Raw genomic sequence first — 15433 nt, 5'->3', positions numbered from 1 at the left:
TAATTGCAGATTAAGACATCACAAAAGGCATTAGTGATAAGAAGAAAGGCAGAAGGAACCAACTGTGCCCTTTTGCAGAAGAGCCTGTAACACAGACAGGCTGCAGGCCAACAGCCTGTGTTGTCAGCGTTTACTTTGTGAGCTTCCCAGTTAGCCATTTAAGTCATTCTATCTCCCATTTAAAAATAAAGAAAAATTTTAGGCTTTTTTATCATCTTTACTCTTCATGTTTGCTTACAGTATCCAGAAGGAAAAATCTCCTATTAAACAAGGGAAAACCTGGACAGGCAGGATTCAATAACACAAAGATTTTTTAGTCTTAGAGGATTCCCCTTAGCATGGCTATTTAATTATTTCTGCAATTGATACACTTATTCTACACAATGATAAAAGCAGCAGAAATCCTATCACGAACTGAAGCCATTCCGGAATTTGAAGTCCTGTTTTTATATCAGCACAGGAGTGCAGCTGAGCTCATAAGTCCTAGGAGCTGGGGTTATTAGGTTTGGCACACTGCTGTACTGATAATGGATACACCGGTTTTGGACCGTGCTCTTCCCTGAACGTGGCACCAGCGGACACGGCAGTTAGCGCTGGCGCCAGCTCAGTGCACCAGTGCACCGCATCCCTGCACAGCGATGCAGCCTGTGCGCTCCCTTTCAATGTGCACTTACTTCTCTTCCATTGCTAAACCTTCAAGTTCAGCCAGAAAGATTATTGCAGCTTTTCCATTTACTTCAAATTGTTCCCCTAACAGTGTATTTCCTGAAGGTTTGGTGTAATTAGACGTTCTTCCTAAAGTCTTAAACATCCTTGTTTGTTTGTTGGTTCGTTCACTTCCACAGCAGAGGACGAAGATACAGTTCAAAAGGACATCAAGCATTTTTACTTCAAAGTCTGCAAATGTCACCAGCAACATTGGGTCTCAGCTTGCACATACACACGTAAAAAAAATCCCACTGAATTCCATCAGGTTGCTCAGAGGTGAAAATTTCGTATACTGTTTTTACTTGTCACTTGCACAGCACTTGTGACATGTGGTGAAATCCAACAGATACGTAAGTGTTTATGAGACCAGGACCTCTCTGTCCTTCAATTTAAATGATTACCACAGTTTCTGGGAAGCAGCACAGTGATATTTCAGATTAAGTCTATTTGTATGGCATCCACTTAGCTTGCTGAACACTCTGCCACTGGCATTTGCAGCCTTTGTAATTTCAGTGGACAAAATACAAAATACACAGAATAAGACAACAATCACGTTTGGGGCAAAACTGTCTGACTGTGGAGGCAATGGCAGTTTCTCAAGTACCTTAACAACTAAAAGCATAAGATACCATAAGACAGAAAAAAAATGAAATGATGTACTGAGAATTTGCAATTAAAAAATTTTTTTTTCCATAGTTTTTAAGGAATAGATAATAGAAAACAGAAAACAGAACTATCTTTTTCATCTATGTGCTTTGAGTTTGAACGCCTGGCATTGGTCTGTTCTTTCAAAATCTATTTTTTAAATGAAATATAACTCCATGTAAAAAACCTACCTGCAAACAGCACACACAAAACAGTCTGGGTGATAGGTTTTGCCGAGTGCTGAAACCACTTCTCCCTCAATGAATTCATCACAACTGAAGCACCGTGTGCCATAGAGTCTCTGATAGTCCAAAGTACAGATGTAGTCTCCCTGTCTCACAAAAAATCCCCCTTGAGCCAGGTCACATCCACAAGCTGTAGGAAGAGAAAAGGCAAACTCAGAAAGCTGAAAAAAGGAAACTATATCTCTGTAATGATGATTTTTTCAACTGCAATCAGTACAGTTCTTAGCATAACATTTAAGCACTTCAATTTAAGGGCTTATGATCACAGAACAATTGTCTATCTGAAAAACACTGCTTTTACAGTAAAATACATCAGTGATGAACTATGTATAGTAATAGTCTAAATTCCTTCCATATAAAAATATAACCTCAGCACAGAGGCTGTTAGTACAGAATTAAGTCCTTAATAACAATACTCGTAATTATATTTAATAGGTTAAAGGAAATGTATAAATACATTCATAATCTTCATAATCTAAAGCAGCAATGTTATAAAGAAATGTCTCCCACAGATTACTCTACAATTGCCTGAAATTCCTCCTGGGCACGACAGTGGTTAAAGTACTGCTCTACCTAAACACTAGTTCTGATGTGCATGGGAACTGCTGTAAACTTCAGTGACAGTTTACACTTCTTTTTTTTTATAGATCCTATGTTTACTTGATAAGCATAACACCAAGCACAAATCAGAGGGATCTCCAGAACCATCTGCTCCTGGCAAAAGTAGAGTTTTCAATCCTATCTGTCACTTTATATTTTTAAGGTTAAATCTATAGGAAAGGGTTAAAGATGATTAACAAGGGGCTTGTGAGACGTATTTTCTCCACTGCACCAGGGATGGAGCTAGGATGGTATTTTAAGATTATAAATTGGGGAAAGAAGCCAACAGTCTGGCTGAAGTTGTACAGAAGTAGATAGAGATACAGATTATCCTTGTGCGCATTGATCAGGATCTTTGAAAACAGACTTGATCGGATTTATAGGGACTGAAATTCAAAATGGTGATTATGCTATAATGACTATTATTTTATTCTAAGTTGCACCATCATATTTGTCACTATGTCCTTCTACTCCTGGACTTGCATGTGGGGAAGCACCTCCAGCAGCAGACAGTGCTTACAGTCAAACAAGGCTGAAATGCAGAATAAAACAGATGAACATGACAGATGGGCACTCTCTCTGCTGCTGGATGCAGAAGAAAAGCAGAAAAGTTGCTTATAAGATGTGTGTTACATGTACAAAACACTGCAGAGCAGTTTAGCGCCTTGGACCCCAAATCACAAAGGTACTTAGATGTCTAAAGTTCAAGAGTGAGATTTCTGCATAGGTACCTGAAAGACCACAGGCACTTGGGTTTTTAAAAGTAAAGCCTACTTGCACCTAAGCCTGTTTGCAATTCCCAAATCAGTCATCTCATGAGAAATAAGTCCAGCAGACACACTCAAAGCACAAAATAACACATACAGAACAGAAATCCTTATAAAGCACAGGATCCTGCCACATTCATTCGAAACCACAACCAAAGAGGAAGAATCACCTGCRTTCTCTATCAACTTTCTTAATAGCCAGAGACCACCGCACAGGATGCCTGGGCTCAAAGTCTTCTTTAAACCCTGAGTGGACACTTAAATCCCTATCTTCCTTCTCCCTTGAGATGCCCTTAACCACTAAATGACAGGAAAAAAACGAACATGTAGAAACTGTGTCAGTGTATGGCAAAGAACTGAAGAACCATGGGGTTACTTAACCCTTCTTCTTCACAGGCCAAAATAATTCCAATTATATTGCTTTCTCATGGAAACCATCGGTTTATCTTGCAATACATTGCTCATGTGCCTTAACTCATTGGCTCAAGACATCTACATTAACTTTTTTCTTTATCAACATTAAATAAAATCCTCATTTTAATTTTTAGCAAGGATATGCTTTTTGAACATGTTCTTCAAAAATACAGTATGACTTGCTAAATGTTATGTGTTTCTTTTAGTTGATACATTTCCCTCAGGTATGTATTGCTGTGACAGAAACCCAAGTCAACTATGGATTTAAGGCAAGAATGAGGAGCCTGTTGAGCTGATATTAATGATGGCTAAAGCAGTTATAAAATGCATCATGTTGTGTTTAAACTTGCAGAGTGGATCATAAAGGAGAAAGTTAAAGGAAAGAACTGGGGTTTTGGAGTGAGTAGGGAGGGATTACTTCCCTACAGAATATCTCTTTATGCCAGTAGTGGCAAATCTTACTAGAGCACAAGTGAAGAAAGCCACCAAGAACTGCTTTGGCCAAAATTAAAATATAAAAGTCATGCTTATTATATGCATCAGAACTGTGAAGCCAAGAATACAGTATAAACAGAGAAGCTCTGACAAAAGGTATGAAGTCAGATTTTACACAAAATTATACAGAATGAACAGTGGTGTAACAGCTACTTAGAGAAGGAAGCGGATGTAGGAAACGCTCCAGAAAGCTTTAATAGCCCGTTACGTTCCCTCTGAGCAGCTCTGCTCCCCTTTCCCCTCGCCCCAACTGCCGAAAGGGACTTGCCAGGAGCTCGGGGGTAGGCGCTGACCCCCCTTACTCCTTTGGCACCATCCAAAGGGCCTCGGGGCTCAGCTTCCAACACAGGGGAAGAGCAGAAGAGGATAATCTACCCATGAATTACCTGCCACTACTCATCTCCTAAAATGTGCAGAAAACACATGCAAATCAGCATGTTTCTGCTGCTGATATGGATGGAAAAGCTGAACATGATTAAAGGAGGCCACACCACCTCTGCCTCGTTGCTGCTAACAACACACCAGCGCTGACGTCCTGAACAGATAAAGTTGGTGACAACTTGCCATTGCCTTGAAATGGGCTGGCTTCTCACCCTGAAAGTGTTTTCCTTTCTCTTTGCTGTCAGGGTTACAATTACTATGGCTTATTGTATATTACTCAAGAGCCGTTTGCATAAATACACCTAATCTTGGCTTCTTAGGAGACACCTCACTAAAACTTTTCACCTGAAGAGAGGCAGATAAACAAGATATTTAGGCTTCTTAATGAAAAGCGAATGCTCAGCTTGGCATAATCTAATCAGGCCCCTCTTCGTATTGCCAACACTTCAGCTTTTCTGCAAACAGAGAACGGCCAAATTCAATAAGGAGGAATACGAATTGCTCCATAAAGCATTCGCAAACACGAGCAGAGCACACATTCATTTGAATAGCAGAATTAAGGTTAGGGCTTATTTTCTGCACAAGCTGTGCTAATACCTGTTACTAATTAATATTAATTGATTCAGCCTGACAGTCCTAACAGATACACTGCAAATGAACTGCACACAAAAGTAATAGGTTCTTACAGCCTCTTTTGTTACACACTACACCAGGGTGATAATCATGCAAGAAATGAAGTCAACCATGAGAAGGTGAAAAGCAAATCAGCAACATACTTGCTCCACAATATAGAGTCAATGATTTTATTCCTGAAAAAAGCTATTATAAGATACCTCACTTTCTAGACAAACAAGGTGTTGTAACTCTTAACTAGCCACAGTTCTAGAGCAACAGGTATGATAATTAAGAAAATATTCACCGGATAAGATTATAAATAGGAAAAATGGCCAAGGGAGAGATGACAATGGTTTCTGATGAAGGGGGAAGTACAGGCTCAAGGAAGGTACTTGTGCAGCAGGACTAAGGGAAACTCCAGATAGGAATAATGTTCTTGCTAGAAAAAAGCAGAACGAGGTCAATGAAGCGTGTTAATGACCCGAAGTCCACAGGCATTATCGGTGCAGAGGGGGATCAGAAGAGTAAGGAGAGCTGCATAAGTTGAGACATGGAGAAGGGAGGTACTTAAAGACACAAGGTGAAAGGTCTTGCACATAAGCATGAACAATAAAAAATGCCATTCTGAGCAGCAGAAGGAAAAACAGACTTGGGAATATTGGCTATCACAGAACACTGCAAGTTGTCAACATTCTGAAGGATGCACTGGGCAAAGTAGGTCCCGCAGAGCTGGGCAGTAATGATAGCACGCCTTGTGGGACCTTGTTGAGCAGACAGTGTGTAACTTGTGCAGTCCTTTACATAGAAGATTAATTCAAGCCAGAGCAGGTGTAAAGGGCTGTCAGGACGACATAAAGAATGAAAGCCTGTTTGAAGAAACAAGCAGACCTTGGCTTGCTTAGACTAACAGAAAAAGAACTGCCTGATCTCTAAAGGTACATTAGAGGTTTAAACAGAGCTAGTTAAGGAGAGGTAGAGCTACCTAAACCCAGAGAGAGGGCCCTCAAAATAACAAGTGAGGAAAACCTGGCCATGAGTAAATGAGGGCTGGAAATCATCACAAGGCTTCTAATCATCACAGGAAAGAGTTTTTGGAACAACATCCCAGTAAGAACTAAAAAAGATGGAAAAAACACCCTCAGCTATAGATTTGGAATGAAGTCTGAGCAATATCCAAAAGGGATTATGAGATACGGTTAAAATATTGTCTTAAAAAGATTCTATCTTTTAAAGGATAATGAGAGAACTCTCACAGAACCATAAAAAAGCTTCAAGCATGAGATAAGCTTGGATGGAATTAGAGCTAAAACTTTTTTTTATTTCTGGGGGTTTGATACCCTAAACCCAATAATGTTCATAAAATATAAATATCAACATTTTAACATACAATTCTTCTGTTCAATGCTTCTGTTTAATTAGGCAGATGCTTCTGTTATCCTCCATAAAATCCACACTTAATATACATTACGGTAATAAAAACACCCAAACATTTTTATTCAACTGTTCTCTGATAACATATGAATTTTCAAGTCCTTGAATTCTACAGTTACAACTGAAAGTGCATGAGAAATAAGGAAACAGACTCTTTCTTTTTTCATTGACAATACTACTTTCTGTGTAATATAGTAGTAGAAATAAACAGACACATAAATGGGTATAGTACAAATTTATTTGGAACCAATTAGGTCTCTAACAAATTGATTTGCCACTAGCGGCCAACATACTTATTCCTCTTACGAGATTTGATAACCTCTTCCACTCAGCGCGACGATTAAATCTCCTGACGTACATCAATGTGACTACTGATTTGGTTTAGTACAACATTTTTGTGGCAGAGGATGATAATTTTTTTGAATATTTGTGTTACAAAGCCAGCTGCTTTTATGCCACTACAATCATAGCTTGCAAAGATTTGAGCCAAAGCAATTTTAAATGTGCCATATTAAAGAAAAATATTTTTTTCACTATTGCTTTTAAATGAAAACAGGTTTTTGATGCAAAAATGGTAGGTACCTTGTAAAATACTTCTTTGACAAAAGCTGGGATGATTTTCAAACAGGCTTAGCCACCCACCACACAACAAGTTTTTATCTGGGGTAACGATATCACTGTTAATGCAGGTTTTAAGCATCTTAGTATCTCAATGGGTTTTAAAATCATTTGTATTAAATCTTGTTGCCACATTTGACTCCTTAATCTTGTCAATGGTAATTAGTTCTTCTAGAGTTTCCTCCAAACTGATAAGCCATAAGCAAAACTCCTAAGGAAAAAGTCCATTCACCTTTTTTTTGGCACAGAAATCAGAGCAGGGTAGGCTGTTGGCCTTTCCTCTGCATCTTACTGTAGCATATCTCCATAACAGAGACCGTGTATGTGACTTTATCTGAGGTGCTACTCTCTTCAAAGTCTTTATATTTATTCATGAATAAAGAAAAATCTAGCTCATGAGCGGATCTGAGGCACAGGACAGAGTCTCCACGGCTATACCCTCCCCTTTACCCACTGACTTCACAGTGTGGAGGAAGTAACAGCTTCTCCTATAATCCACGTTTTCCCCAATTCCCCATATTCCCATAATCCAAGTGCGTCTCCCTTGCTGCTCAGCACAGCGCTCTCTGTCCAGCTTCTTCCGCCAGCCTCTTCCCACTCCTGTGCTCGGCACTGGCAGCTGCCACCCAACCCGCAAACCCTCGCCTGCTCCTTCACTCTTTGAACCACTCGATATGACCGAACTCGACACCCACCTGACCAGAGGAGAGCACGGGGCCTCCAGTTATGCTCTGGCTTGAATATTAAAAGAAGTCTGAATGAAAAGCTGAGACGAGTGGCTCTGGGAATAGAGCCGCAAGCCATCTCTCCCGAGAGACACCGGCCTCGTCGCCTGCGGCTTCTGCGCACAGAGAGACCCTGTGCCACGAGGACGATCCTGCCCCGCAACCCGAGAGAAGAAAACAGGGAAGGAAAACTGAAGGAACTCGAGGGAGCACACTGGAAAGTAACTACCAGACATTACCCCTGTAGGACAGGAAATCAGTGTTATGTCACACATCCACTCCTACCCAACACTTGTCATCCTAAAAGGGTATCTGGAGGAAGGGATATTTAAAACCTGGACGCGGTTTCCAAATATCACTGAAGTTCATCTTAGTGAAACATTAAAAGCATTGCACAGTACTTAGGACAATAAAGAGACAGGAACGCTGAGCAGCTAAGCTAGCTGTCTTGATATCACCCTGAATACCAAAGCAACGTCCCAAGCTGAACTGGCTCTTAGGAATAATTTTTAAGTAGTGAATACACAAGTGTTGACTCCTGTTATGGTTTTGGCAGCAAGCTATCTAGTGCTTGGAAGTGGTGTGGGACTTGAGATGGCAGATATCTGCACCATATCTCAAAAGCCTCAGGGTGGCTTCTCTGATAACTCAGTAGCTCCACTCATGAATATGCTTTTCAGCTGCCTGACAGTGGAGTATCTCATATAGATCTGAGGGGCTCCTCTACTTGCTTAGAAAAAGGCTTCTTTTTTCCCAGGCTGGTATCTGTAATAGCACCTGGAGAACTGTCATTTGATGCTGTGTGATTTTAGAGACAATATAACTCTGCAATTCTTTATGAATAATATCATCACATAAGGCCTACAGAAGGCCTGTTGCATAAAAATAACTAGCAGCAATAGTTCATTAAAAAATTAAGTTAAATTAAAAAACAAATGCATTTTAAGCATCTTTCTAGCCCCACTATCGCATTACATTAGTTTTTCATTTGCACTGGAAAAATATTAAATGCATCCGTATTTGCCTTGCTTGCATATGAGCCCAATGAAAATAGATTAATTTTATGGCTGTGTACTGGGCCTGAAAATCAGCTGTGTCCCAAGAGGTTCAGCCTTGGATGTTACACTTGGAGCAGCAAGCTGCAACAGTAAAATGCACTAGTCTGCCTGTTGTTTTGCCTCAAGCCTGCCAAACATGCAAGCATTTTGCTTGTCAACCTGCAACCGCATGTATGAAGTCAGCTTCTTTTTTCTCCATTTGCTGCTTGATGCAAGCAACCAGGCATGAATCCAACACAGGAGAGAGAAGCAGAGTCTCAGAAAATAAAAGAAGGAACAAAGACCCATTCATAGCGTAGTTAAGGAATAAACAGGGAACAAAATCCCTACTTGCCCAACAGCTAAATAAAAGTTCTTCTCAGCACTCTGGCTTTAAGTCTATTTTTAATATTTTCATCTGTCTTTGAGATGAACCCAACTCAGTGGCTGACGAAGATCCCAAGAATGAAAGGCAGTACGCTGCTGACATAATTCTCCTCTAGCAGCTAAACTGCATGTATTCATATACTATTAATGCAGTTTGGGAACCCATTCTCTGAAAGCCCATTATTATTTCTGGAACATTTCTCCTGGCCGCTATGACTTTGAGAAACACTAGAAATCACCTGGCAAACCACCACAACTTTCACTTGTTAACTCCACACTGATGTGCAATTACCTTGAAGCCATCTAAGCCAGGCCCAACTATAGCTAAATCTTTCCAGGTAGATGTCTGTGAAACCAGGAATACTCAAGCCTGTCAATCACTGGCAATGTTTTATCTCTAATATCTGAAATACCAGCTATAATCTCTACAAATGGGTCATTTTCTGACTGTCCATGGCAAAGAAGAAGTATGCAAGATCAGAGATGCCTTGGCCAGATGTGCTGGCCCCTCCCAGGCTTCCCAACAGGAATACAAGGGAAAGCAAACATGTTCTTTCAGTGGAACACAAAACAACTTTTGGAAGTAGATAAGATAGAGAACTGTGGGATGTATCTTATTCATCTTATAATACTACTACACCAAACTTGTGTAGCATTGATACAGGTATAAGGCATACAGAGTGCTGCATAGCTACACAGGTTTTCAAGATAGACTGGGTAAAATACCCATAAATTAATTTGTAGGGTACACACTTCAGCACAGAATAACCCTTAGAGATTCAGGTATCTTCAGATATCACATAAGATATCATAAGGTATCTTATGACTCATAAGGCTCTTAAGATTCAGGTACACCAATTAAAAAAAAGGAGAGTTCGGGGAGTTCTCTGGATGGTCTGCCACTTAACTCCAATAATTTATGAGAACTATACATCTAGTAATTTTTTCATTAGAAGTGCATTCCCATTTTGAATTTCCTTCTTGGAAAGCAGAACTTCCCAATAGCTTAAAGACAGCATAACTGCCCTATAAAAGCTCTCCTGAAGTATTCTGGATGAGAGAGAGAAGCAGATACAGCACTATGAACATGGTTCTTCCAGGCTACTGGAACAACTCCCAGGAAAACTGGAAACCTCGTGTGTTTTGTATCGATTTATTGTTTTAAGGATCAATCTGCTTATTTTTAATTTACAAGGAAGCAAAAGAGATTTAAGAAACAGAATAATGTGCTTTCAGCCATTGTTCCCTAACATAACAACATCTTTGGCCATTCTGATAAAACACTGCTGTCATTTGCCAGACTAATTAAAACGATTTGCTTTTTTTGAAAAAAAAACCATGTAAAGCAAAAACATTAAATATTTTCTAATTTTTCATAATGATGCTTTGGGTGCCAGTTACAGGTTTGCAAATTAAGTGCTTGCTCTAACTAGGCACAGCTATGGCAGATGGTCTCATGTTAATGAGTCGCAGAAAGCGGGAGGTGCAATAACACCACTGTGGCAGTGACAAATTTTGTTGAACAATCCAGGTCCCCATGCAGACTTGAGCAATTCAGAAGAACCACAGGCTCTTCAGCGGGGTGACACTATCTAGCATGGACTGAAATTATTTATGCTCAAAATTGCCTTATTTGAATAATACCTTTAACACCCTCAAATTTATGTTTCCATCCAACACTTAACAAACATCAGGTGTAATTTTCAAATGTATTCGATTTTGTTCCAGTTCTACTTTGATTTCAATCAGTATGAGTTTTACTACTCTTAATGTATTTGTCGCACTTGGCTAAATCTACTGAGCCTTCTCAGCACCGTTAAGCACCTCTCCCAGCTAGCTGGAAACAGCCCTCTGCAACACACATATCTTCTGCACATGGCCATATCTGTAGCTTGTGTCATCCCCCAAAAGTTTCAACAACAACTTTCTTGAAAATCCTACCCAGGTGTTTTATGAGCACTTAATTTCCTGGTATGAATGCTCCATCTTTGGACTAAAATGATATAAATAAGGCTAAAAGTAAGGCAATGAAAAGAATAAGAAGAAATATATTAGTATGTTGGTAAGAAAGTAAAGCAGAGGTATTGCATAGTATCCTAGGTATAAAGACTAGAGTAAGCACCTATAGTTTTACTACGTCTAAAAACCCAGAAGCTTTGTCTTTTTAAGTGAAATGCATCCAGTCAGAAATCAGAAAGAATAAATGTTTGGATTCCTGTGATAGATAGACAGCCTTTATTGAAATGTTAGGAAGATATTCCTTTACCAACAGCCTCATTTGTAACTGTGCTACTTCCCCTGTTCCTTTCAGCACATTTTACTAATATCATATAAACTCATGAAGGATACTTTAAAAAAAATAAAAATCATCATACTCTGGATGAACTATATAACTTGAAATAAAGCTTTATCTAAAGTGCTCTTGTGACTGGTATACCATCAAGACATGAGGGGTTGCAGAAAAGTTCTTCATGAATCCAAAGAAAAGTTGCAACTAATAAGAGTATATATTTAAAACCACAGCAAAACTAACAATTATACTATCACTGTGAGAGTTTACTAATTGACTAAAAAAATTCTTCAAACTTAATAAATGCAAGCCTTAATTATTGAGCTGTTTTCAGAAAGTCAGTCTTAAATTAATGATCTGAAAACCACAATGCAGAACCACTGGCCACTGCATTCAATCACTTTTGCACAGGCCTGACTTCAGTGAAATAAAATGTAAAGCTAATGTGACAGCGGTAAATCAGCCCTAAACCTACCATACTGCTCGAACCAGAGTCTGGGAGCATAGTGTCCAAAGCTTAGTTTTTCCGGTTATACTGAGTTAACATGGCCTAGGATTGCAGGATCCTGAAGGAGTCGGGAAGTGACGGGCACGCTGCCGACAGTGCCTGATGCCCGAGAGCCACGGAGTTTCATCCCCAGTGCCCCAGCTATCACCCACGTCAGGAGCCGCTACTGCTGTGCCAGAAGCTGGGACTCAGAAACCTTCCAGTTAGTTTCTGGTAAATGACTCCCCTTCTGAAACCTGAACCCCCCTAGTCATGTTCAAATGCAAATCCCTCGCATTACTCAGCGTAGCTTTTAACACACGTATTTATATCCCAGCAGATGTGTTCGATCTAACAAACAAATCGCTGTCTGTTACCAAGCTACCTGATGTTTTTAACCTTTTTGCTGAATATTCTGCCATTAACTATGTGGGCTCACAACAATTGTTACAACTTCATGTTCTAATGAAAAAAAGCATGTGTGAAAGGACTTTAATGTTGGTATAAATGTAATATATGCAGTCGAAGGCTCCTTTACAATTCCCAGGAAGCTTTAATGCCAACAAGAATCAAAAACCTTCACTCACAGATACCTTTTATCAGGTTATACTAATAACTAGATCAAAAAACTTGGGGAAAAAATGTGTACTTGCAATTGGCAGCCACGTTGCCAGGGCAGCCTGCACGTTCTGCACACACAGCAAGCCGGAAAGGCCAGGAACGCTGGTGAGAGCGCAAGCAACATGACCTACGGACAGACAGACAGGGAAGCTGCCGCAGCACACTGCTCACATTTCTACAGCTGCAGCTCCGATTGCAAGCTTACTCGATTACAATCAAAACCAAATCAGTAAAGAACAGATACGAGTTACAGTCCATCTGACATTTGAAGTAATCTTATACAAAAAACACTTCTGCAGGACTGCATGGATTTTCCCATATAATTAGAGTGGAGGCTGCAGGATTTTTGCATACAAATACTCTAAATTTGCAAGCACACTACAGATTGTCCATTATTTGGCCTGCTAGAGTCACTATATAAAATACTGTGAGGTATGTTTTCTGTTTATATGCAAAGCTATAGCAATCAAATTATCCACACCTCCCAGAAACACTGGGCTTTGATTCACACTTCCACTATTTCCTACAAACTGCAGCTGATGCAGGTCACGGCTCCTTTGGAAGTGCTACAGCATCACAGAGAAAGAAATGCGAGAGAAATACTCCTAGAACAAGATAATTTCTGTGCTCATGAAGGACCAAACAAAGAGGCTATTCAGGATAATATAATCACAGTGCCTACATCTCTCCTATCTGCAATTCAGCTTTAGTCTGGGCCTCCACTGGCCCACTCAGCTACGCTGCCATAAACGAGCTCCACACGAGTATTTGCCTAATACCACGCGCTGTATGAGGAGCAGTCCTGACATGCACCCTCAGAACCAACGACAGAACGCACTTGGCTTGAACTCAGTATAGTCTCACTTGTCAATATTTTATCACCTTTTGTCTTCTTCGTCAGTGCTTCCATTACAGCAGTAGGAAATAATATGAGAATTTGCAAACGTGGGAACCGAAGCCTTTGAAGTCTAAGGAATGTAGTGTTTGTCTTGTATTTCAAAGGCTTTTACTTCTACTATAACGGCACTTTTATTAAATCCGGTTAAAAAGGAAGGAATTTTAAAGTATAGACTAAGTAAAAATTTGAAATGGGCCCAATGTGAATGACTGGATAGCATGTCCCCTACAGCCTTTTACTGGCAGATTAGATACATACTTTTACAATGAATAATACATATAAACTATATATAGAAATGACTATAAACATTATTTATAATGTTTACTTACTTCCTTATCTCTTAGCAGTCTTTGCTATTGAGCAAAACTAGCAGACATTCACAGTATCACCAGGAAAATTTTTAACCTGGATAGGCATCTAACTATCTTGAATAAGAACAAGAACAGGAATAAATCAACAGTTGATTATTTGATTTTTAAAACTTCTCTGTCTTAGAATTCTTTAGAAGAATTATCTGGGGAATATAGGAATGACTGGATGGGAATGAGCGGCTTTATACTAACCTGCCTTGTTTTTGCAAGGCTTCATAATTTAGTCTAAATACAAAATGAAACTAAATGCTTGTCTTTACCATTCTGGCCATTCCTGAAACTTGCAGTCCTCATAGGAATAATCAGCCAGCAATAAGGCAATATACTAAGCTACCTTTCTACCCTAAAAAAATGAACCGGTTGAATGCCTATGCCCCCTCCGCTGAAACCTCATACTTTAAACTCAAAGCCTATCAAATTCAAACTCAAAATTCAAACCCTATCAAATTCAAAATTCAAACCCTATCAAATGGATGGTTTCACATTTCGCACATATGCAAAAAGGTAAGTGCAACTTCATCCAGTATAATATCATCTGTCACTGATAAAGTTATTTAACAGACCTCCAATATCTTTAGATGCCTCTCAGGACATAGTCATTTGTACTCTTTCTCCTTGGGCTCTTTGTTAGCTTGTGGCCTTCAGCGCAGTAGACCTGTAAACACCGTGAGAAGAAACGTCATTTCCTGCAATCTCGGTTATGAATTTCTCAAGTGAGGTTTTCTGATAAAGGCTCCGAGCCGGTCTAATGCAGCGGCAGTCAGCCTGAGCAGCAGCTTAGCAGTGCTGCCCATCCAGCCTGGTCCCAGGATTACGCCGGGCGCGCTGCCCTTCCCTAGAGGCTATCCTGGGGCACCGAGGCGAGGGGGCTGACTGCACGGCTGAGCGCGCACAGTGGAGGTATGCCGCAGGGAGGGGGCGGCTGCCCCCCAAATTCCCACGGAGGTCGCCCTGTCCACGCACACCAGCCCCATGGCAGGGCAGAACAGGGGGCAGGAGGGGGGCTGCTGGTGGCACCCATCTCCCCCCGAGGCTCCCTGAGAAGAGGTAAGCGGTCAACTGACCAAGAAGCCTGAATACCACTTTTTTGCTAAATCCTAACACATTAACCATGCTCCTCTCATTCACTGATCTGAGTTTATAATTAAAAAAAACCCACCCCAAATCACATTTACCTAACCTGATTTTTCCCCCTTTACGTTAACTAGTGAAATTTATTTAGTGCTTTGTTCTGTTCTTAATCTCTTCTCACACAACAACGTGGTAAGTCCACACTAGAAAGCAAGTTACACTTCAATAAAAAAAAATAAAACCCAGAAAAAAAAAACCCAGATACCAGAAAGATGTCAGCAAAGTGGTGGAAACTCCTGAAGAGTAATAAAAGGGACTACAGCATTTAAATAATGAGCATAAATTTAAGAAGCCTTAAATATACGCAAACTTAGCAAAATGATTACAGAATCACAGAATCGCTGAGGTTGGAAGGGACCTCTGGAGATCATCTAGTCCAACCCCCCTGCTCAAGCAGGGTCACCTAGAGCACGTTGCACAGGATCGCGGCCAGGCGCGTTTTGAATATCTCCAGAGAAGGAGACTCCACAACCTCTCTGGGCAACCTGTTCCAGTGCCCTGTCACCCTCACAGCAAAGAAGTTTTTCCTCATGTTCAGATGGAAGTGTCTGTGTTTCAGTTTGTGCC

The 15433-nt window shown here is 40.3% G+C and overlaps 1 protein-coding gene across 1 annotated transcript in view; it reads right to left on the bottom strand.

Annotated features, from left to right (window-relative positions):
• ABLIM2 (actin binding LIM protein family member 2) overlaps positions 1-15433 on the bottom strand; it is a 121402-nt gene that overhangs the window by 92099 nt on the left and 13870 nt on the right. The window contains exon 3 of the mRNA XM_026054822.1: positions 1545-1728. Within this exon, the coding sequence (XP_025910607.1) occupies positions 1545-1728 (184 nt within the window). The remainder of the gene's footprint in view (positions 1-1544; positions 1729-15433) is intronic.

Source organism: Apteryx rowi, unplaced genomic scaffold, assembly GCF_003343035.1.
Source record: "Apteryx rowi isolate R43461 unplaced genomic scaffold, aptRow1 scaffold_97, whole genome shotgun sequence".
Classification (NCBI taxonomy): Eukaryota; Metazoa; Chordata; class Aves; order Apterygiformes; family Apterygidae; genus Apteryx; species Apteryx rowi.
Note: the sequence above shows the minus strand (reverse complement) of the source record. Positions and strands in the feature narration are given on the sequence as shown.